We start from the raw sequence: 25,498 nt of genomic DNA, 5'->3' as shown, positions 1-25,498 counted from the left end.
GATATCAATTATCACCGTAAAGCTGCGGTCACACTGGGCTTTTCTCCCCATAGACTTCCATTCATACGCACGCGAATGCATCAGACCGGAAACGCAAGCTCATGCATCAAGTTTTGCAGGTTGCTGCGGTGCAAAGTTCAAGCTTGGTGAACTCAGACCTGCGAAATCGCATCACTTGACTGCGTGAGACCAATCGAGGATCAAAACATGACCTGTCTGGACAGAAATTTAAAACATGGAGCAATCGCTCGCTTTATTAGATGTCTAATCATCTTGTTTAATCCCGCCCCTTTTCGCAGCGCCGCACGACATAATTTTGCAAGCTCAAACTCTAGTGTGACCGCAGCTTAATAGCCGATAATCATGAATAATTGACCTGTTATGACGCATTTATCAGCATCTTAAATTCTTAAAGTTTTTATATTTCGATTTTTTTTTTTTTTTAAACATATGAATATTTGTATGTATTTATGTATGAATTTTATGATCTTTGATACAAATTACAAAACCAACACGGTTCCAAGAATCCCAGACGATGCACGCTTATGCAACCTCTGAAATTCCAATGTTTCAGCAAGAAACTTTACAGTCAAAATTTGGGTGCTGGCTAAAAGTCGGCCAATTAGGTAAGAGAGAAGATTGATCAGATGCATTCTCTCTCTCTCTCTCTCTCTCTCTCTCTCTCTCTCTCTCTCTCTCTCTCTCTCTCTCTCTCTCTTTCTCTCTCCCTCCACTAGGTGCACATTATTTCAGATTGCAAAACTGCACATTGTAATGTGAGCATGATTATCTGAAAAAAGTGTGAAGTTGAGCTCAAGGCAAGGGTGTAGACACTCTCTTGACATTGATGTCGTTGAAATTTTTATCCTTTCACCATTTCATACTGTTCTACTGTTTGGAGTCAAATGATATTTAAATCTGCATGTCTTGTCAAGTCTTCATGTAACTGCCACCAGCTTGCTATTTCATGAGTTGTGTTAAAGCAACTGAACTTTGTTTAGAATTTGATGGCTTTGTTTGTTCTGAGCCTCTTCGACACCTATAGACTGAATCATTACAGTTTCCACAATGCCTGTGTATCAGATGCCTGACTAATATTCAAATGAATGTATGTGTATTATCTGTGGTCACTAAGAGGAGAAAGAGCTTCCTCATTTGAGTCAAACCTCAGCACCACGGGCTTGCTGCAAAACACTGGTTTCCTGAGTATTGTCTGTTCTTTCTTTCTTTTTTCCTCATTTCGATTTTTGTTTTTTTGTGTGCGTCCTTTTCATTCATACTGCCGTGAACAGCCTTCAGAATGACAGCGTTGCAGTTCAAAGATTACTTTTGGGTGAGTGGAAAAGTTTGAGTTATTTTGACTACACTGAACGTTGTTGTCTGCTAGGGCTGAGATGACTGATGCTAACGTCAATTGAAGAAGTAGATTGTAAATGTGTTTAACTTTATCTTATTCAGCAGCATCAACGTATACATGCAGAAATTATGTAACAGTTGTATTTACTTTTTATTAGGAATTGATTCAAGCTTTTTCTAAAAAATTATGGTGTTTCAATTCAATGCTGGTATCGTTTTTTTTTATTGGCAGCAAGGTATTAAAGGGATAGTTCATCCAAAAATACACATTTACTCTCAATGTACTCAACCTCAAGTGGTTCCAGTTTCATTCTTTGTTAAACACAAAAGATATTTTGAAGAAAGCCAAAAACCTCTAAAGACCGACATCCATAGTAGGAAAAGCAAATACTGTTGAAAGTCAATGTTATAGGTTTCAAGCTTTCTTCAAATCATCTTCTTCAGTGTTTAACTGAAAAAGAAAAAGTCAAACCCATTTGGAAACCTGTAAATAGTGAATACATTTTTATTTTAGGTGAACTATCACTTTAAGATGGAAGACATGATTGACTAAATCCTGAAATTCTATTCTTGATTATTTGATATTTGATTTGTGAGATTAATAGTCTCATTTAGATTCTGCATTTGGTGGTTAAGTGTGTATTTTAGAGATTCATATACTTTGTCATAGAGAAGATCTGTGGGCTTCCTGTTGAGTGGCTGTCTGTGTGTCCGCTGTGCCCTCTTTTTGCTTTGATCTGTGTTGTCAGAGCGTTCATCTACAAAGCAACTTCTGGGTGGATTTGCATGTCAGCATGCCCTGCTGGTGCAGTCCAGTGTTAGGTGTTAAACACTATGATGTAAATATAGCACTGTTGTTTTCTTCCTGTTGCAAATGTAACAACTGTGAGAGAAACCAAGAGTTAATTTTTGAGCATTATTCTTATTGTAACTATACAATGTTGAACCACCCTAGATAGTTTGGTACCACATATAAATTATTGCATAGATACCAACATCTTTAAATAAGACCTGTTTTTAAACATGTATAAAATCCCTTACACCATGTCCTAACACACACACCGCGATGTACTGAAATGTATCTTTTCCTTGTCAGTAAGAGTTTTTGTTCTAATCATCTGCGATTCACAAAATTTCCATTTTAGAAACAGTTTCTATTTCCACTACCTTATTTTTTTATTGATGAGCAGAAATAGCTTAAATCTTATTTTTAATGTTTCTTGCTGAATTTGACTCTCTTGTTTCCCCTCTTAAGTTTACTAAAAACAAGAAACGTGCTATTTTTTTTTTGGTACATCACGACAACCTTTTTAAGGACACACAAATCCCTTTCTTTTCTTTTTCTTTTTCTCTGTTACATGTAATATGTTTTAATTTCAAGTAATTGTAGCCTAAACCCATTCAAGCAAACCCAAATTTTTTTGGGTTTACTTTCTTGTTGTTGTTGTTGTTGTCATTTCCCTCTCAATGTTATCTTAACACTTAAGAGATTGTCTCATTTCCCTGTTATTGTACAAGTTTTACAATTTAAAAAAATGGTGACATTGTGGCAAAACATGGCAATTATCCCTTTAGGTACAGGTTATGTGCTGTATTCAATGTTGAATGCAACCAATGTGAGTTTGAGTACAGTGTGTGGCATTTATGGCCATATTGGAGTAGCAGCAGCAGATAGTTCACCGCAGATCCTGTAGATAAAATAACAAGTAAACGGTTTGAAAATGAAAGTCAGATCTGTGATAAACCAACATCAGTCAACCAACATCTGGCAGGTTGTTTGGTGCAGACAGCCAAATTGCTTGTCGCTGGAATCTTGTAGCATTGCATGCAGTTAGGACACGGAGGCCTTCTGTTGACTTTATGTAACTTTGCAATATCCATTAGATAAGAGTATATTTAACTTGTAATGTACTTTGTTTAATATCTTCTAACACTTAATCTTGATTCTCCTCCAATGGACATTATATTGGTTATAGCCCCTTTCCGCATTTAAACTTTTTCTGTAAATTACCATAAGTAGATCATCTGTGAACAGAAAAATATATATTAGAAAGTTAATTCCATCAATTTTCTAGAATGAGAGGTTGTAACATTACCGATAAATCGCTGGAATTCTGTGAATGCAGAAGGAAAAATTGCCAGTATCAGCTTGTACAAGTTTAGAATGCAAGTGATGTGACATGTCTGCTAATTTGAGAGTACATGTTAACTTACACTACTAACTCTAGACGAGCATGATATAAAGTTGACTAAAGCCAATGAAACATATGCATTGTATTTATGTATTCATTGGATGTGAGGCAACATGAATGACAAACCATTGGGAAAAAAACTGATGGCTTTTTCTATTTATATCCTGCTGAAACATAAGACAGAATTTGCTGTGAGTTCTTCATCACATACATCCAAAGTAGCCAATAGCTCATGTGAAGGGAGTTACAATGTTGCATCCAAAAGATTCAATATCATGTAGCAAAATAAAGAATAGGCTATTCTAAGAGATTCAGGATCAAACAAATGCACAAACCTATATTCTAATAAACTCCACATGAAAAAGTGTGTGCATATATATATATATATATATATATATATATATATATATATATATATATATATATATATATATATATATATATATATATATATATATATATATATATATATATATATATATATATTTGACAAACTGTGTTAAGTATATTTAAAGTAATTTAAGTTAAAATTACTCAAGGTTATTTTTATTCAACTTAAGGGGTGGTCCACTACAATATCATATTTTAAACTTTAGTTGAAGTTTAATGTAGCTGTGTGACCATAAACAACATCTCTGAATGTAAAATGCTCAAAGTTCAATCCAAAGGGAGACCTTGGTTTTTACAGAGTTAGCTTAGCAAAGCCTACAATGAACAAATTTTGGGGACTACAAAAACAGGACTACTTCCAGGCCTGTGAGATCACAGTACCGCACACACACACTGCGCAGCTAATGGGCGTGGCCAGAGGCGCTGTAATGTTACAGCAGAGGGAGAAAATGCCATCCTGCTATTTCCACAGAGCTTCTTCTGTTTCTGTATTTGGGCTTCCAAAAGACACGACACAAAGACAGAAGTGCTTACAGTTCAATATTAATTATGTGCTGGATTCGGGTAAAATCTCCTCAAAGAAGGAGCAGCTCCAACAAGCAGAAGCGGTGAACTCTGAGCCACGACCTGTAAGTGTTTTTATTTGTTAAAATTGATCATGACATGTACAGTGTCTAGCCTTAATAGTATGAAATGCTGTTTGGCATCGCTAACGATTTAGCTACAAATTCATGTATAGCAGTCAAACTGCTTTAAACACACACACACACTTCACCAGCACTTGCAGCGTCTCTCTATGTGTGTCGACTGTGCAGTGTTTCTTTACAGGCAGCTTTTCGGTGCGTTTTACATCTCAGATAATGAACTCGCAAAAGATATGTGAACGACTCATATTACTTACACATGCATATTTTGAATATATGTGAAAGACGTTGAGTTAAAAAAATACAAGAGAGCTCGCCTAACTCGTGTAGCAGCAGAAAAATCAATCAAGGCTCACACAGGTCGTATCTCACATCTTGTGCTTTATTCTTCTGTCAACAGTGTCACTGTGTATTACAGAACAATAACTTAATCCGTGCATTAGTGAAAAATAAAAATAAACATCGGTCCTGCGCACATGCTCTTCTCGTGTTACACGCATCTACAGACAGTTTATAGTAAACACACGCGCACCTCTTAAAGGAGCCGCACCCCATTTTCACTCCTTACAGACACTTGTCAGATGTTATTTTAGAGAGCAGGCATGAGGTTGACTGACGCGCGTGCTTGGATGGGCGTGATGTGGAGCCGATCTGCGAATCGCAGCACATTATGACACATGACCAATCAGAATCACTTGAGGACGGGGCTTTCAGAGGAACTAGGAAATATATCAGTCGTTTTCATGTTAGCAGAGTAGCTGTATATAATCAAAGTGAGATTTATGAAAAAATAACGTGATTTCCTTCAAGTGAAACATAAGCACACATTGCTTTGCATCTTATAAACACAACCAAGCCTTAAAATTACATTCTGGACCACCCCTTTAAATATATAATATTGCAATACACTACAGTATATGGTAGTTAAAAACTAAAGTGTCCCATAGTATTTCAGTTGTACAATATGATGCTGCATTCATTAACAAACAACACATATACAGTATATTATATATAAACTTTACTATAGTAAGATTCCAAAACTCTTACTTTCAAAACCAAATTACTATAGCACTTTTTCATGCTACAGGGGAATAATTCTAAACAGAAATAAATTACTGTTATCATTATTGATCAGGTTAAATTAACAGTGTTAATTAAATCTAATCCCGTTGCTTCCAGGGCCCGGAATTTACTAGTAACACTGGATATGAGATTCTTATCCAGAGGCTGTGCGATGGACGGCGAACATGCAAAGACATGGAAGAGCTTTTAAAAATGAGGTAATGAAAATTGGTTAAAAGTATTGATGTTAAGGTCTCCTAAAGCCAAAAGATAATGCATTCCTCTACTCATAGGGCAATGGCAGAGGAAAGGTACGGCAAGGAATTGATTACTATTGCACGGAAGACAGGAGGACAAACTGAAATTGGGTATGCAAATAGTATTTCTTGTTTGTTTTATGTATAAATTGACTTCTGGTTTTAATATTTTGCATGATACACTGTGCTTATGAGCATATATCTGTTAACTGCATGTTTATTATTTTCTTGCTTTGGTCTTGTAGCACTTTAAAGGCATCCTTTGACCAACTGAAAGCTCGTAAGTAACTTTGTAAATGATAATTGGTAAGTCTTTACAATAAAGTTTCATTAGGTGATGCTTGTTAATGTATTTACTAACACTATGCTAGCATTTACATTGCATTATATTCATCTTGGTGACATCAGTTAATGAAAATAAAGTTGTTTATTGTTAGTCCTTGAACTCAATGATTTAAGTGAGGGATAATCAAAGTCCTGTCTTGCATTAAAGTATTTTAAATGCACGCTGTGGATGCAAAGAACCACTCAACTTAAAGTGCATTCAAAATCTTTAGAAACACAGCAAGCCATTGGTTAGATAGATTATTGCATGGTCATTTGCCAAGTTATAGACAAGGTAATACTAGTTTTGCTCTTTGCAGTGCAATATTTGATCTCCGAGTCCCCATTTTTAATCAGTCATAGGCATCATGTCATCATGTGTGTATGTACTGTAAATAACACAAGCATGTCTAATAGCTCATAGTGTGATAGCTACCTCTTTATAAATAACTGACTGAAACTACCCGTGCTTTAAACAATTTTATTGCATACCTTTCAGCCAATCATAATCAAGAATTTCAACAAACCACGAAATAACTAATGTTATTACACTGCTCTCTGGAATTCTTGATTCTGATTGGTAAATCCTGACATGCCAAGGTATGTTGTTCCAACACAATCTTATGCCAATTCCTCACTTTTTGATTTAGTATCTAATTCAAATGAATTTGGATGATCTCTCATTCATAGATTTCAGTAAGTTTAAGTTTATTTATTTTTCACAACAAGGGACAGTGTACATTAATCCACTTTCACGAAAAACTTAAACGAAAGATTTGTTCATCCCCCAATGACGATTGGGTTTAAAGGTGTGGGAGCATGCCTCCTTTTAAAAATAGAATTGAATACATTTGTACGAATAGGCCAAATAAAATAGTTTACAAGAATAAAACAACCAGTAAAACTACCCTGCAGGCTCAGCTGGGTACTTAGTCATCTAGACTGTTAATATATATATTCACGTATGCTCATGCGTCACTCCCTTGTTGGTGGCAGCTTGAAGCCTTTTAGTGACTTAATAATAAAAGTATTGGTATCACTTTATTTTGATGGTCCCTTAAATGTATTTTGTTGAATTTAAGTTACATTGAATCCACATGCCAACTAAGCAGACTGCTAGGTTGGGGTTAGATTAGGGTTAGTGTAAGTTAACATGTACTTGCAAAGTTTCTTATAGTCAGTTAAATGTCTGTTGAAGCAGAATGAACAGATATTAAGCAGACAGTCTACTAATACTCAAATGAGAAGTAATTGGCATGTAGTTGCAATGCAACTTTTAATCAACAAAATGTGCAATGAGGACCGTCAAAAAAAGTCTTAAGTATTTTAAGTATTTTAAAAGTATTTTAGTGTAAGGTGTGGCACGGTTAGCACTGTCGCCTCACAGCAAGAAGGTCGCGAGTGCCGGCTGGGCCAATTAGCATTTCTTTGTGGAGTTTGTATGTTCTCGCTGTGTTGGTGTGGATTTCTTCTGGGTGCTCTGGTTTCCCCAAGTCGAAAGACATGTGCTATAAGTAAATTGAATGTATTAAATTGGCTATAGTGTATGAGATAGTGTATCAATATGAGAGTGTATGGGTTCCCAGTACTGGGTTGCTGCTAGAAGGCCCTCCACTGCTTAAAACATATGCTGGAATAGTTGGCAGTTCAATCCACTGTGGTGACCCCTGATAAATAAGGGACTAAGCTAAAGAAAATTGAATGAATGAAGGAATTTTAGTGTAAACCGCAACGAGCCATTTTTCTTTTTGCATGCATTAAAGAGTTAATAAATGATTACAGCTAAGACCAATTCATTCATTTTCCTTTCGGCTTAGTCCCTTTATTAATCTGGGGTCGCCCCATCGGAATGAACCGCCAATTTATCCAGCATATGTTTTATGCAGTGGATGCCCTTCCAGCTGCAACCCTGGGAAACATCCATACACATCATTCTCACACATAGACTATGGACAATTTAACTTACCCAATGCACCTATACCAAGTCTTTGGACTTGTGGGGGGAAAACGAAGCACCCGGAGGAAACCCACACCAACATGGGGAGAACATGCAAGCTCCACACAGAAATGTCAACTGACCCAGCCGGGGCTTGAACCAGCGACCTTCTTGCTGTGAGGTGATTGTGCTACCCACTGTGCCTCCCAGACCAATGTTTGTGTCTAATTGCTTAATTTTGCAGCTAGTAGCCATGTAATATGTACATCTAGGTAATTGTTTTTGCAGAATAAAGCTTTTCAGTCTTACATAACAGCTGATAAGCTTTATAAGTTCTAGATGTACATTATCCTTTACTTAATAAAAGTTATTCATTTTCAGTTCAGGTTAGTATATGCATTAACTGACATTAAGTAATGGCACCAAAGTCTGACGTGCTAATGTACTTAACAAATAATAAGCTCATAACTTTAAGACCACGAATGAATAAGTTGTGTTCTCACCTAGAAATGGAGAACATCGGAAATTTGCACATTCAGCTTTCTGGGATGTTACGAGAAGAGGCAAAACGAATGGAGCACTTCAGAGAGCGACAGAAGGAGCAGCGGAAAAAGGTGTGATGCTTGATTTAGCCAAACCACCAACCACAAAATTGTCATAGACAGTTTTATATGGGGGAAAAGAATGTGTACTCAAACCAGACTGCTTCTTGAAACCTTTATGACCTGCGTATATAACTTATTTTCACAGTTTGAAGGCGTCATGGAAAAAGTTCAGAAGATTAAAGTTTCATTATATAAGAAAACCATGGAGGTGAGTCTTGCACTCATTGAAGTGACTTCATTTTTATTGGTTGCTCAGCGAATCCGGTATTTGCCTAATAGAGACTAAAAGCAGAATATCAGGAAGAGGAAAGGCGAAATGAGAGTGATTTAAATCATCAGCCTGGTGTGTGTGTGTGTGTGTGTGTGTGTGTGTGTGTGTGTGTGTGTGTGTGTGTGTGTGTGTGTGTGTGTGTGTGCTGGGGGATGGGCCTTCAAAATGTTGTAACTGTCACCTCAGGAAGTCTCACTTCTCTACTATAAGTGTATTTCTTTTTTGCCTGCACACTTCTGTTTGCCCTCAGCAAGGCAAACTCTTTTCAGTGTTAGATTTTTTCTTCCTCATATATTTGCAGTTTCCTGAAAACAGACAAGTGCTATTGTCAAAGTAGATGCGTTTCCGTTTTTTCTTGGTATTCAGAATGCAAAAAGTGTATGTTTGGAGTCCTGAGGAGATACGATGTTAAAGTTGCCTATTTTCAGATCATTATCAGATAATTTTTAATCTTATTTATCTACGTTGATGTTGTAGAACGGAACTCTCAGGGTGGTTTTGTTGTTTTAGTGGTTAACGATGAGGGTTACAAGGTAATTTAGACATAGTGGTTCTTGAAGTGCTGCCATTGTTCATAAGCAGACTAAATGATGAGTGGGACTGTCCCTGTGGTAAAATATACATGTTTTGGATTAGCAGTAGTGTACTAAATAAGAGCAAAGTGAAAGATGTGTGTGATTTAGTTTGTAAAACATCAGTTATTGGCTGATAAATTAGATCCAGACTGCAATTGCTTTTATTTAAGTTTATTTTTATACACAATAAAAATCCTTTTTTTCAGAGTGGACTTTTTTTATTTATTTATTTATTTTAGTTTTTCCAACAAAACAGATTTTTTTAAATTGTTGATTTTACTCACATACCCAACATATTACACCCTTTTTGTAACATACTTTGACATTATACTTTTCTTAACGGTCCCTTGAAGTGCCTTGAAACATGCAATGTTATTCAGTGTCTTGACTTAATTTGGAAGTGAGAAAGCATGGTAGGGTATGTTAAGCATCTACTCGTGTATTTTTTTTTTAAGCCAGTAGCATTTTTAAAATATATCTTTATCATTTCACAAAAAAGCCACATTCGAAGACTTATAACAGCCAATGTGAAACCTGTCGTCTTTTTTTAAGTGAAGTTTATTTATAACCTAATTTCAAGAGGATCACGTGCTTATGATTGAACACGGCTGGTCTTGCATTAGCTATGTATGATCCATCAATCAGACGATTCCTAACCCACTATAAAGAGCCAAGGTTTCTCACTACACTACAGTCATCTTCGATTTGAAGAATCCCCCCTTCCACCCCTACATCTCCACCTTTATCAGGACGGCCGTTGTTTCTGTGCAATCATTTTAGTCATCAGCTCTTATCAAGGGACAGTTGTCGAGATCTACCTGAGCTCGAAGCTCCCCTCTCGCTCTGCAAACGGGAGGGAGCCCTAGGGCTCAAGGACCTTTTGGGCTCAGGGCTCTCTCCCGGGACAGCATGCCAAACTTGCTTATAATCAATTATCAGCTAAGTGTGAACTCTTGAAAATAACTTGAACGCTATACTAATGTGTAACAACACTAATAGACACTGGCATGAAACCAAACTTTACCATTTCATGTGTGTAGGGCCCCATAAACTATATATATAGTTTATATATATATATACTACCTGACAAAAGTCTTGTCATCAATCCCAGTTGTAAGAGCAACAAATAATAACTTCTAGTAGATCATTTGGAAAAGTTGCAGAAGGTAGATAAATTGTCGGTTAAACTGCATCCCAATCATCACAAATACTGCAGAAGACCTACTGGAACTTGCAGGGACCCAAGATTCTCACAGAAATCAGCAGGAATTAGCGCTCCTTCTCATACTTCAGCCTCCACATCAAAGTATCTGAAAGCAAAGAAGGTCAAGGTGCTCTAGGATTGGCCAGACCAGTCACCAGACATGAACATTATTGAGCATGTCTGAGATAAGATGAAGGAAGAGGCATTGAAGATGAATCCAAAGAATCTTTGCAAGAACATTTTCTTTATTTGAGTCATTGCAAAGATGTATGGATGCAGTCCTCCAAGCTCAATACACCGATTCAAGGAGAACCTAGGTCAACTGGGAGATTGCAAAAGATCAGCTTCAGCTTAACACTGGACTGACTAGATATTTACTATTAAATATCTACTATTCAGAAATTTACAGACAAATGTAAAATACAGCAAATTAAAACACCCCTAAATCTGTTGAAACGCGTTGATCTAATGGCGGTTGAGTTTGCAGCTGAATGTTATTGGGAGATCACTGACAAGGACAGCAAAGAGCTCTGCCAGAGTGCGTCTGAAGCTCATATGCAAGTTTATTTTACATTTACAGGGACAGTTTGTTATTAAACAATCGCAGGACATTAATTTGGACAACTATGTGGATATATTAAGTAGTTCACACAAAATACACAAAGAGAGCCTTTCACTTCACGCACAGTTTGTGAATGAACAGATTACTTGTAGTTGCAGACACGATCATGAGGCTGTTTTTGCATTGAGTTTGAAGTAATCAACCAGAGAACAGGAGAAAGTGCGTTACTTAGATTATTTTAATATAGCATATTAATAATGAAATACAAAAATTATAGTATAATATTGAGAGTTAATTTAATTCTTGCAGCCCACCTGCAGGATTGCTGAGGCCCACTAGTGGTCCGTGGCCCACCGGTTGAGAATCCCTTTGAGAGGCCTTTGCCTTTCATATAAGTTACTTCTGATACCAAATCAACTAAAAGTCAAGTTAATATTTGCTGTGCTTAAAACTTGGATAGGTGACAAGACTATTGTCAGGTAGTGTGTGTGTGTGTATATATATATATATATATATATATATATATATATATATATATATATATATATATATATATATATGATTGTTGTTTTTACTTGTGTTTGTTATTCCTGGTTATTTCCTCATATGCAAATGAATCAGAAGTTCAAAAACAATAACAGAAAAGAGTTTACTTCTGCATTGCAGCATAAGGTCAATACATACGTACATAAATATATTCATTGATACACATATATCTATGTTCACCAAATGGAAAGCAGTAATTTTGTAAATGAAAGTGTTTTAGCAACAGCTTCTGTAGCATCTTTATACTGTATATTAAAGCTAAAAACATACATCTTTATATCACTATTATCTATCCTCTTTTCTTGCATGATCATTTTCAGAAAAAACCTTGTTCCCTGAAAGAAGGAATAGAGATTTTACAGATTGGGGATTCACTTAGAAACTAGCAATTCATAGCTATAGAGATGGCACATAACATCTCGGTTCCCTCCTGAACTTCTCAAGTTGTTACTCTGTAAATGATAGTTTAATGTTGTTGTGAGGGATTTGATAATTCTCACCTATTGTTTCATATCAAACATAGGATTAGTTTTTAGCTTGAACCTGCTGTACAACCATTCACATTGATCACCACACAGTTTCTGTAAGAACAAATAATGCAATTATGATGATTGTTTTTTAAAACATTCATCTGTAGCAGAATTGGAAGTAATTGTGTGTGAGATTGGCTATATGAATTGGAGAAAGAATTGCATAATTTAAGCTCAGTTTCTGTGAGATTTGGTCAAGGATACAAGTTTAAAGGCTTAGAGAAGTTTCCAGTATATTCATTTACATTTTTTGATTGCATATATTTAACTTAAAAAGGTCATTTGTGGTTCATGTAATCACCATGTTCTTCTCTCCATTTCACAGTCTAAAAGGACATATGAGCAGAGGTGTAGAGAAGCTGATGAAGCTGATCTGACTGCTGAGAAGCTCAACAGTACATCCACTGTCACTCCTAAACAATCTGAAAAGGTAAAATATGGATTATGATGGGCAGAATCTGTGTGGCAAATTGAAATATTAGAACATATAATACCATTCAGAAGTTTGTGGTCAGTAAGATTTCTTTTTCTCCGGCAAAGTAACACTTCAGTTCAGCAAGGTTGCATTTAAACTGATCAGAAGTGACAGTGTAATTTAACATTTATACTGTATATATACTGTATTCATCATAGAATACAGATTTTTGTGTCCAATGAGCATATAAGAATGATTTCTGAAGAATCATGTTACACTGATGATAGTAGTTATGATGCTGAAAGTTCAGGTTTGCTGTCTTAGAAATATAAACATTTACATGTATTTACTTAGCAGTCACTTTTACTCAGAACGATTTACAAATGAGAAGAACAATAGAAGTAAACAGATCAATAAAAATGCAACAATTTTGTACGTGCTGTGACAATAATTGCTTCAACAAAATATACACAACAAGGCCATTTAGATGAATTAAATGAAATACAGAAAAACGGACCGAAAAAAAAAATGTGTCTAGCCATTTATTGAGTACACAATAAATATTTTAATAATTTATAAAAAAATCTAATGTTTTTATTAATTTTTCAAATTTTTTACTGTCTTTTGCTGTACTTTTGATCAAATAAATGGAGCATAAGTACTGAAGCTCATTTTTAGCATGGAAAAAAAATTATATATATAGTTCTCTATAAACTGTCAGAATTGTGAATTTCATTCAGTTGTGGATTTCTAGCAATTTGTATGATTTTCTTCTTGATATTTATTCTGTTTAATTGATAAAAAAAATTTGATAAAAATTGTTAGAGAAAATTCATTCAGGTTCATTGGAAATATCTGTGTCAGCCTAGAATTCTGTGGAAATTTTTGCAAATCTGAAATAAATTACTTGCCGTACATTTTGTTGAACATTTCAGATGTACAACCTTGTACACGTCCACGAGAAGGCAGGGTTTGTTGTAGAGATCACCTAGACCAGAGGTGCCCAAGCTTTTTTGTATAAAGAGCCAAAAACCAAGTAACATTGATAGCTGTGGGTTGAAGATAAACATACCAAACTATTTTACATTAAAGTTGCCATGGGTAATTGCTTAGTTCCTTTCATAATATATAAAAAATAGAAAACATTACTGTGAATCGTATTAACTAATGCAGTATAACTGTTTTAAATGATAACTTATTTCGATAAAGACATAATCACATTTATTACACAGTGGAGTTTAATGCTGAATACACTATTCAAGCAGAAGCTGCCTTTGCCTTGATTTGCTCACCAAAGTCTTTGCATTGTCCTCTATGCATTGTATGTACATGTTAAACAAAATCTGATTCATTTAAACCTTTTAAATTGAAACATTTAATTTCAGAAAGCTTTATAGCTTAAAGGTGCAGTAGGTGATCTGCCAAAATGCTAACCGGTTAGCATAATAGCTTGGAAACGCAGTCCCACCCCTGCCATCCAAAGCCACGCCTCCTGAAACACAAGCGCACGCATGACAGCAGACAACACACTAGTTTAGCACATTCGCCAGTTAGAAATGTAGTTAGTGGTTGGCCGGCGGCATGCAGGAATTAGACTTATTACTAAGCCATAGTTACATGCTATTTCAGACTGTATATTCAGAGAAGCGTGGTAAACAATATAGGGAGCGTGTCACAGGTTGTCATTGTTCAAAAATGAACCAATGTGAATATAAAGCCAACTTCACCTCAGTAAAGCAGGCGAGGCTGAATAGCGCTATTTACTTCTGTTTTGTTGTTAAATTAAATAAAAATCTACATTTTCGATGCTGTAAAAGATCCCTTATGAAATTGAAAATAGTCACATCAATTTTTCACAAGAAAATTTCAATGGCTGAACAACACTTCCGTGCATATAACCCATTCGTAACAACATCTATATAAGCTCTGCGTAACTAAAATAGTTTTAAAACAGAACATTACCTGTCTAAAAGAAATACTTCAGCCATGGTGTCATCCTTTCTTCAGCTGCAAAAGTATCTCCAATATTGATTTAGGAATTTTAAGTTTTGATTCAGCATTTGATTTTACCGCTGTGAACTCATGTGTCTTGTGTGTACATGAACTCGTGGCGCGCATGCATGCACTAATGGCAGATATGCGTGAACAGATGCACAGATGTACAAATCTACATTTGTTGACAGACAGTTTGGGCTACTTATCAGAATTATGAGAATTGTCAGCCCGACAATATTTAATTGAATGAATTTTTTTTTGTTTTATACCTTACCCAGAATATAAAAATACATATAAAGTAAATATGTTTAGATCATTTACTTTAATAATTTCTATTGGAATGTGAAAAGACTTTCAACCAGCACAACAATAAATGTTTCTGAAGACAATCACCTACCGCACCTTTAACAATAAAACAAACAATAAATAAAAGGTTACATTAAAATTGAAATGACAATCTCTAAATCAGGGGTGCCCAAACTATTTCTTATGAAGGGCCAAAAACTAAACTTGATTGAGGCTAGTGGGCCGAATGTAAATATAGTTGCCATGGGTAATTTCCTAATTTATTTAATAATATTTAAAATTAACTAGAAATCACTGTATCATATTAACTAATACAACATATATATTTTTTACTTTTATAATGAACTTATTACAGTAAAAACAAAAAACAATCTCATTTATAGCAGAATGGAGTTACACTAGTTTTTTCCCTGATTTGCTTACCGATGTCTTCTGCATATTCCTCTGTCCGTCGAGACATTATTTACATTTCAAAAAATCAGATTCATTTATAACATTTAATTGATACATGCTTTTTTTTAGCTCAGCAATAAAAAAAAATAAAAAAAATTACGTCAAATTAGAAATGATGATCTCTTTTAAAGGCATTTTCCCCTACCCTCTCCATCATTCTCACTCTCTTCTCAGATGGGATGGTGGGTCAATTCAAAGGTTACCATAGGCCCGCGGGCCCTAGTTTGGGCATCTCAGACCTAGACCTAAACCTTTCCCTAAACACAACCAAATGTGCTTTCCAAAGCAAGCGTTAGAAAAAAAATGCGTTGTTTTATCTTGATTTTGCATTACTTTTTTCTCGTTTATGAAAATCTGAAAAATATTTATGACTCTTTCAAATTGTATATTTAACAGAATCAGTGCATCAGATTTTCTTAATTATATTTTGTATACCAAAAGATGTTATCCAGCATAATTAATTGCAAATTTAAAGGATTCTACTAGCAATTTTACATGTATGTGTTTGTCAGAATTGCGAGATTTAAAGGAGCAGTATATGTAGGGTTATTGCAGTCAAAATATAGGACTAAATAATAGTGGACTCAGGTCTTCTTCTTCCATTCACCTCACTGTTCCCCCTGTCCGCCCTATCACCATAGGGAGCAGAGCCTTCAGCTGCTCTGCTCCTCAGCTTTGGAATTATCTTCCTCCTTATCCCTGTAATTTAAACTCTCTATTACAATTTAAATCCAAACTCAAAACACATCTATTTAAAACAGCTTATTCTCTTTAACTCAACTGCACTTTTTTAAAATTTATATTGTATTCTATTGACTTTTATTGTGTTTTTATTTGAACTGACTGTTCTTGCTGTCCTTTAAGGTGACCTTGAGTATCAAGAAAGCAAAAATAAAATGCATTATTTATTTTTTCCCTCCTCCGATGACACAAGTTGCCTGATTGATGACACAAACAGAAGCGAACGTGACTGAAGTTTGAGCCAAGATGCACCAAGCTGCTGCCAAACAACGAGCAACTGTTTTGTCATTCCACAAAACAAGTTTGATAATCTAATAATCCATATTTGAGAAATGTAGCGAAAATACATCCATCTATCTTTGTTCTTTCTTGAGTTAAATTGTTTACTTGGTTGCGTCACATCAGTTTTTCTTCTAGTGCTCGGATTCATTGCTGATTAACCAATCAGAGCACTCCCTTTAGCCAATGGCCAACGTTGATCCTAATAAATAAAAAATTGATCTATTTATTCATTTTCCTTCAGCTTAGTCCCTTTAATCATCAGGGATCACCACAGCGGAATGAACTGCCAACTTATGCAGCATATGTTTTACGCAGTGGATGTTATTCCAACTGCAACCCAGTATTGGGAAACATTCATACACACTAATTTACACACATACACTATGGCCAATTTAGTTCATCCAGTTCACCTATACCACATGTCTTTGGACACTAGGAGAACATGTAAACTTTACACAGAAATGCCGACTGACCTAGCCGGGACTCGAACCAGTGACCTTCTCGCTGTGAGGCGACAGTGCTAACCACTGAGCCACCGTGTCGCACCCTAAATAAAAAAAAAAATTATATATTTTATTTGCCAATTAAAAACCACCTCATGTGGATTTTTATAACTCTGAATCTGCGTCTCTGTTTGAAGGCTGCTGCTGTTTTTTAGATGTTGCAATTTTCACCTGCAGCCACATATATTGACTGAAATAAAATGCGCTCTATTTTCCACCAAGGGAAGTCGCTGTGCTAAAATAGTCAGCAGTGGGCGGAGTTATTTAGACCAAAACAAAGACAGACATTCTGACAAAGACAGACATTCTGTAAAAAGCACATTTTCAAAGGAGAATAACTGACGACAGCATTGTTTTTCAGATGAACAAGTATGCTCATTTAGCATGTTTCTTAAATAGCTACAAAAATATTATGCGCTTTTATGCTTTATGTATTTATGTACACACAGCACCTTTAAACTCACAATTGCAAGAAACAAACAATTCTGAATGTAAACTCCATCATTCCATTGTATTTTACACAGGGTAAGCCTAAAAACTCAGAGTTGCAAAAATATCTTCTGAAAAATAACTTCTTTAATTCTGAGAAAGAAACATCACAACTGTGACTACTTCTTGAAATGCTTATTTGTGTGCCTTATAATAATGTTGCGTTTAAATATTTATCTTGTATGACATTATTGAGATCTTTCAAATTTTCTGTGCATTTTTTCATAAATGTTAGTAATGTTTTCCATACGATTTTCTGATTACACTGGATACCTTTTGAATTTGTAGACCTATTTTAAAAAATGTTGTGTTCTATGCCATAACAGACACAAAACAAAGCAAAACAGTGCAGGGATGCAGCAACAGATGCAGGTGAGAAAAAAAATGCATTTTGTTTTCACATATTTCACACCTCTGCTTGCAATGCAACATAATCATAACCAAGAGATTAATCAATAACGCTGAAGTTCTAAAGTGCTGCAGTGCTGATACGTTTTCTTAATCAACAGAAAAACAGTACATATCTAACGTAGAGCAGCTGGATAAGATTCGTCAGGAATGGGAAACCACACACGAGTGCACATGTGAGGTAAAACAGAAAAGCACACACTCCTCCTTTTGCTGTCCTTCAGAAAGGAATCTTTTGCTCTGCCGAAGCTGAGAACATCTCAGAGAACACTAAAAATGAACTTCCCGTTTTTTCGGTGTTTTGCTCACCACGTACCACAAACCACAAATACTGAACTAAACTCTAAAATAGACTTTGCTTTGGCCTATTTAAACAAGTATCCATAACAGCTATCTTTATAGTCTCAGCTAAACTAACTCATCATTAATTAAAGTCTGTGTCAACTTTCTGTTTTATTTTGGCTTCGGTCCATACACAGGCTTTTATAAATTCAATTCAATTCACCTTTATTTGTATAGCGCTTATACACTGTAGATTGTGTCAAAGCAGCTTCACATAAAAGGTCACAGTAAATAGGAACAGTGTAGTTCAGTTTGTAGTGTTTAAGTTCAGTTCAGTTGAGCTCAGTCCAGTGTGGTTTAATAATCACTACTGAGAGTCCAAATATTGAAGGGCAAATCCAACGATGCGCAGCTCTACAGATCCCGAACCATGCAAGCCAGTGGCGACAGCGGAGAGGGAAAAAAAACTTCACTAATGGCGGAAGTGAAGAAAAAAAACCTTGAGAGAAACCAGGCTCAGTTGGGCACGACCATTTTAATTTCTCCGCTGGCCAAACGTCTTGTGCAGAGCTGCAGTCTCAGTGGCGGAGGCTGGAAGCTGGCCTCAGCGAAGACTCGTCTGTCTCTGGAGCGTCACAGGAATCAGTCTCATGTTCTCCACTCTTCCATGACCATCACAGTAGCTGCTCAGGATTCGGCCTGGTCCAGGATATGGAAACCTTGGGATCATCTCGTCGTTGGTCTTGGATCGAATCAGTGACTCTGCATAGTCTGAGGGCCTCGGGAAGAGTATCCCCAGGTGGAAATGGAGAATAAAGAAAATTATTAGCGTAGCTGATGTTCACAGTGTATATCAACAAGATGCATAACCTGTGTGGAAGCCTGTGTGGATGCATAACCTGTGTGGTTTTATAAACCACACTAAGAACATGCAGATGTATTTAAAAGCATGATATTAAACTGAATTCTTTAAATTTCTCCAGGTCTTCCAGCAGCAGGAAGATGATCGCATTAACATTTTGAGAAATGCCATTTGGGTGCACTGTAACCATTTTTCCATGCAATGCGTCAAAGATGATGAGGTCAGTATTGCTTCATGCAGCTTTAAAAGGGATGGCTCACCTCACGTATCCTAAAAATATAATTGCTGTAAATTTACTCACCCTTGTGCCATTTCAGTGTAAAGATATTTTTAGCTGAAGCCTGAAACTGTGGTCCTTGGTGTTCATAAAATGCAAGTCAATGGCTACTGACACTTTTAGAGTTAAAAAAAAACATTTACAGGCAAAGCAAAACTAATACCTCTGTCTTCTGTTGATACATTGAGATAAATCTAAATTTACAATGTTTATTTTGCTAGCTCACATTAGCTGCATTTCTATCCACCTATTTTTATGTGCATTTTGGATATGCGTATAAAAAATCAGTTGATGGAAACGCCAATTGTGCAGAAATTTTGAAAATGCGCATAAAAAACATGCGCATAATGGAGTAGGATAAACGTTTCATTTGATAAGAAAAGATGCCCTCAAACTACGATGGAAACACTTATAGCGAACAAATTCCAGTATGCGCATTAAAAAAAGTCATGTGGTTTTGTTATAAGAGAGCATGTGACTGAAAAAATGTGTGTGAATGGACAAACCGGCTGGCTGAGCACACTGTAAAACATCTGAAAGCTTGTTTTGGTCATTCTAAAATGCATTAACTGTTTCAGTATTAGTGTTATTATATTATTAATTACCTCCGGAATTGTTAAGAGCATCTGTGGTCTGTGTCTGGCACCGTCAAACACCATCACACGTTCAATTGCATGTCGGCATTTGTCTTCTGAGGCGCGAGTAATTTATTAAATATGAAAAGATTCACATAGCTTCTCCTACCGCAGCAAATTCCATCTTTACTGTGGATATTTGGCGCCAGATAATCAGGAAGTGACTATTTTGTTCTCTTTGACTCGTTGGATGGAAACGCTGCTTTAATCGCATGTTTTATATGCAATATTCCAGTTACAAGCATAAATTTAATTCGCATCTTTGGATAGAAACTAGGCATCGGATGATAACCGTTTTCAAGGTATACCGTGGTTTTGAAATGTCAAGGTTTTAAAACCGCCAACATATTCTGCAAAACCGTTCCTAAGGAATATGTATGTTTTTTACGTTTTTTTTTTTGTTTTTTGGGACAACAGTATCTCAGCAAAGAAGATATCCAAAGATACCGTTTTAAATTGTTATGTAATATTTGTGTTTGAAACTAATGAAGAAAGCAGAAGCCAATGATTCATTTCAATTATTTAGTCTGACATGTTTACTGCTCCAAAATATTTTAAATGTTTTCCAAATTTAAAACAAATTGTGTTCAAAGTGGAAAAAAAGTTCTTGTTTTTTACCCAGACATTTAAAAAGAAAATATTTTAGAGCAGTAAAATATATTTTACAGCAATGCTAAAATATTGTGAAACTGTGATATTTTTATCCAAGGTTATCAAACCGTCATAATCTCATACCGGCCCATGCCTAATGGAAACATAGCTAGTGTTATTCTTAATGTGAATAATTAGTCTGTGCAAGTTAATCAACTAAAAAAAATAGATTGTTTTGGTAATATCAAAGACTATAGAATACACAAGGCATGTCACTCTTATGGTTTTGAATGGGGAAAAGTGTTATGTCAATAATGGCAAATGAAGCCCCGTCTACTAGTACAGGAGTACTACTAGTACATTTCTCTGGGTTAAAAGCTCAGACCAGACGTGTGTTTTTACAACAGTTTGGGGGTTCACAGACCTTAAAGAGCCCATATTATACATGAAATAGGGTCATATTTAGGTTGTAAGGGTCTCCAACAACAGTCTAATATGCATGCAAGGTCATAAAACACTTTGATGGTCTTATAATCTGCATTTATTTTTACCTAATTATCCCAACGACTCCCATATGAATCGTTCAGCGATTCATTTGTTCCCAACCCCCTCCTCAGCGCGAAGATAATCTGCGCTGATTGGACCGATGACAGCCTGCTGCGATTGGTCGACAGTGACAGGCTTCAGCACGAGACAGAGTGAAATGCCCAGCTGGTAATCAACTATATAAAAGTAGTCACAGTGCACACGCGCTTCATAGTGTAAAGCTTTTTTCACATACACACACAACCCTCCTCAGAAGAACTGGGGAGATCGACGCGAGTCTCTCTCTCTCCCTCTCCCTCTCTCACACACACACACACACGACGCTCCTCAGAAGAACTAGGGAAAGCGACGCGAGTCTCTCTCTCTCTCTCTCTCTCTCTCTCTCTCTCTCTCTCTCTCTCACACACACACAACGCTCCTCAGAAGAACTAGGGAAAGCGACGCGAGTCTCTCTCTCTCTCTCTCTCTCTCTCTCTCTCTCTCTCTCTCTCACACACACACACACACACACAATGCTCCTCAGAAGAACTAGGGAAAGTGACACGAGTCTCCTGTCTCCTAGCTTACGATCGATCGCCATAGCAACGACAAACGGCAGTGGAACGCGAGCTCACAAAAGCCTTTAACGTTAAATCCGTAAACAAAGCGGCACGCGTCGCGTTTTTAACGTGGCTTACATGTGATAAGAGAATATAAAGAGTAACCGCGTGTACTGTACCAGGTTAACAACTCATCTTTGGGTAGAGACTGTCAATATTATCCATCTGAGCACAGCGTGACTTCATTCGACCGGCGGCGTCTGTGTGTGTGTGTCTAGTCTTTTTTCTGTGTTAGTGGGCGGGGCCGCAGGTTTCAAATCTCCCTGGTTTGCGCGCGTAACTACTGGCGAGGCTTGTGTTTCGTGGCTGCGTCATCGCGAAACACCTAATGACTCGTTATCAAGGCGACTCGTTTGAAGCACTATGAGTCGACTCTTTTATAGATGAATCAATAGTTTTAAACACTGTACACTTACAGATTTAAGCCTTAGCTGGATATTTCACTTCACTTAAAGCTGTGTTACACACTACATGGAAGGGCATTTTCAAAAACCCATAATATGGGCTCTTTAAGAAATATGTCCAAATAAAGCTTTAAATAAGTATTTTAAATGAACCAACTACACATGAAAATAAAATTTTTTTAGTTTTGTAATCTGTATTAAACAAACACAAGGTAGAGCCCATCCTGTTAAACGCATGTCATATGACAGCAACTACTCAAACGCCCACAAACTTGTAAACAAAGAGTCGCTGTCATTTCTGGATGAGATTCGTCATCATGACCAAGAAGTCAATTACTTCAGAAGACTAGCATGATCAGACGAAGCATTCTTCAGAGGATGATAATGTGTAGAATGGTCATAAATGAGGTTGGTGTTGTGATTTCGTTCCTTTTGAGTGCACATGCGCATTAGCTCGGGCAACCTGACGATATGCAGGTTTTGTTTGATTTGAATGTTTAAAAATGAAACTTATGAAATGGATTTGTTTAATTTTACTGGTGACAAAATGTCAGAGGCATTTCAAAGATGGCTGCAGAGTGAAATGATTTGCCTTAAAGGGACTTTGGTAATATTAAATGGAACTCTTAAAAGTTGCTTCTGCTTTTGGAGTGGCGGTCTTTTGTTGATGTCAACGTGAGGACTTCCATAGCAACTGCATATTCATACTCTCTTACCGTTATGACGCACAAATGAAAGCCCCTTCCCCTACTCAATATTCTGTGTCAGTCTGAAGTACATCAACATACTGAAATAAAAGTTTCAGCAACTTCCATTTCACACTGACTTTAATACTGAATGTTTCTTTTCATAAGACCTCAGTGTGTTATTATGATCATTTTCTTTGCCTGTTTGTTAGTATTTGTTATTGTTGTTTTGTGTTGGTGATTTTACTTGTATCACCAGGACTACAATTTCAGCTGAAAATCTTTCTTAATGTTATGTTAAATTGCTTTGGACATTATTTTTGTTTGATGGAGTGTAGGGATGTAAAGATTAACCGATTTTTACTATTAACCATGCTTTAATTAATCACGGTTAATTAATCGTAAAGGCTTCTCAACACCGCGTTTCTGCACAGAACAAACCTGCTGCGATTGAACAAAGTTATGCCAGCTGTGTGCTAGTTTAAAATTCTGAGCCTGTACACCAAGACAAGGCTAATACCCATGCACACTGGATATAGTTGACATAATACTGTATGTAGTTGATCAGAACTTCCTTTCAGACAGAGCTTCAGCAGCCTTTGACTAGATTTATTCTCCTTTAAAGAGAAATACTTAGCTAATGTGTAGCTTAGATTTACATTAGACAAATACTTTCTTTTAATTTATTCTTATTTAAATTTTTTTCTTTATTAATTCATTTATTAAGTCATTTATTTTCAGTGTAAAATTATAACATATGTTTAAATGCCAAAAACCTTTTTAATTATTTTTAAGTCCAGAGAGAAATGGGCTATTGTTTGTTTTTATTATTATTATTATTTTGTGCTGTATTATTTGGGTACTGATCAGCAATAAATAACACGTATAAGGAGAAATATAAGGAGTTTTGATGTGATTTTGTAAACTAGTAGTGTATTGAAATTATTAAATGCATAATAATCTTGATAACCGTGATTATTCCTCAGATTATAATCCTACAACCAAAATCTATAATCGTTCCATCCCTAATAATGAAGTGATAAAATATGATATGGGTCAAAGACAAAAAGGAATCTTCAAGCATCAGACAAAATAAGAACTCATTATAAGATCACAATGAGTCACATTTGTCATACAAATATAAATTTACTGTATCTTTAACTGAGGATAGAACATTATTTCACACATTTTATTTGGCATCTGTTTTTATTTTTTACTTTATTTGTACTGCTTTTAATTTAATTTAAAATATTAAACTAGACACTTTACTTGTATTTATTATACTTTCAAAGTATTTTAAAAAATAAAGCACTTTTGTAAATTTGTCATGAACAACAACACTGATGGTTGTGGAACAACACTGACTTTCTGGTTTTTGACCTATAATTTCACCCTAAATTATCTGATTTCAGTTCTTCAAATTTTTGAATATTAGTGCACATTTACTCAGATTAGTCTTTTTTGCTCATTTAAATGAGATGACGCACAAAAAGTTGTAATACAAAATAACTGTCTTGAAGTATTGCAATTGAGTAAACTCAGAAAGTGTGGGGAAAACAATCAAAAATTCTATAAATGTTTTTACGAAATTATGTTACAATGTAAAGTGTTACAGTAGCAAACTTGTGAAACTGTTTCTGTGAGCATTGATTTAAACTTCGACGTTTTATAGAAAATGACCAAATAATTGGATGACATAATCAGCTTTTACACAAATGCAGCAAAAAGGATTTTATTGTATTCAAATTCAGTACTAACTCATTGCAAGGAACCATATATATTGTAACTTCAATAAAATTGATTACAATAAAATTTTCAAAAGTCTTGTAATAACTCACAGTAACACTCCTGGGTTTTTCTGTATAGGCATGAGTATGTTAATTTAAGTAGAATATATTGTCAGAGTGCTTATGATTTTTTTGTAGTGTTATGAGGACGTGAGGACTACTTTAGAAATGTGTGACATCACGGAAGACATAAACAGTTTCGTCAAGACCAAAAGCATTGGCAGCACTCCTTCAGGTCTGTGCTTTTCTGTATTGTTTCCATTGGGTTCTCATGTTAAACTTTTAAAAAATCACAAATCACCATTATGGTGTAGTGTAGGTAACTGCATGATTTTATGATGATATAGTATAATGATATACTGTGGAAGTTTCAGTAGAGTGTTTAAAGTTGATCAAATCTGTGTCTGCAGTGCCTATTGTGTTTGAGAACTATTATGACAAAGAGCCACAGGCAGACAGCAATGGCATCATCCGCTTTGGAGGAGGTGTGATGAAGAGGTGTGTTTTATAATTCATAATACATTTCCTTTGCTGACAAAACAATGGAAAGTATAAGATGCATTATGCTATTTTTACATACATATGTAATTATACTTGGGGTTGTGTGACATTAACATAAAAATCAACATTTTCATGCCACTTAATGTTGGCTAATCATTCACAAACGTACTAAAACTACCTTCTAAATTGCATATTTTATTTTTTTTTTATCTCTAAAAGTATTTCACAAAGCATTTTAGGACTTTAACTATCTTCTAAATCAGGGAAACCTTAGAAGTAGTG

General features: G+C 35.7%; 1 protein-coding gene across 1 annotated transcript in view; it reads left to right on the top strand.

The window, feature by feature from the left end:
* The first annotated feature begins 1,177 nt into the window (after positions 1–1,177).
* pstpip1a (proline-serine-threonine phosphatase interacting protein 1a) overlaps positions 1,178–25,498 on the top strand; it is a 33,665-nt gene continuing 9,344 nt past the window's right edge. The window contains exons 1-12 of the mRNA XM_056478270.1: positions 1,178–1,333; positions 5,762–5,862; positions 5,938–6,012; positions 6,147–6,181; positions 8,669–8,775; positions 8,912–8,974; positions 12,780–12,884; positions 17,965–18,010; positions 18,148–18,227; positions 19,312–19,410; positions 24,854–24,950; positions 25,126–25,213. Of these exons, the coding sequence (XP_056334245.1) occupies positions 1,301–1,333; positions 5,762–5,862; positions 5,938–6,012; positions 6,147–6,181; positions 8,669–8,775; positions 8,912–8,974; positions 12,780–12,884; positions 17,965–18,010; positions 18,148–18,227; positions 19,312–19,410; positions 24,854–24,950; positions 25,126–25,213 (929 nt within the window). The 5' untranslated portion in view covers positions 1,178–1,300. The remainder of the gene's footprint in view (positions 1,334–5,761; positions 5,863–5,937; positions 6,013–6,146; positions 6,182–8,668; positions 8,776–8,911; positions 8,975–12,779; positions 12,885–17,964; positions 18,011–18,147; positions 18,228–19,311; positions 19,411–24,853; positions 24,951–25,125; positions 25,214–25,498) is intronic.

This window comes from Danio aesculapii, chromosome 18 (genome assembly GCF_903798145.1).
Source record: "Danio aesculapii chromosome 18, fDanAes4.1, whole genome shotgun sequence".
In the NCBI taxonomy this organism is placed as follows: Eukaryota; Metazoa; Chordata; class Actinopteri; order Cypriniformes; family Danionidae; genus Danio; species Danio aesculapii.
Note: the sequence above shows the minus strand (reverse complement) of the source record. Positions and strands in the feature narration are given on the sequence as shown.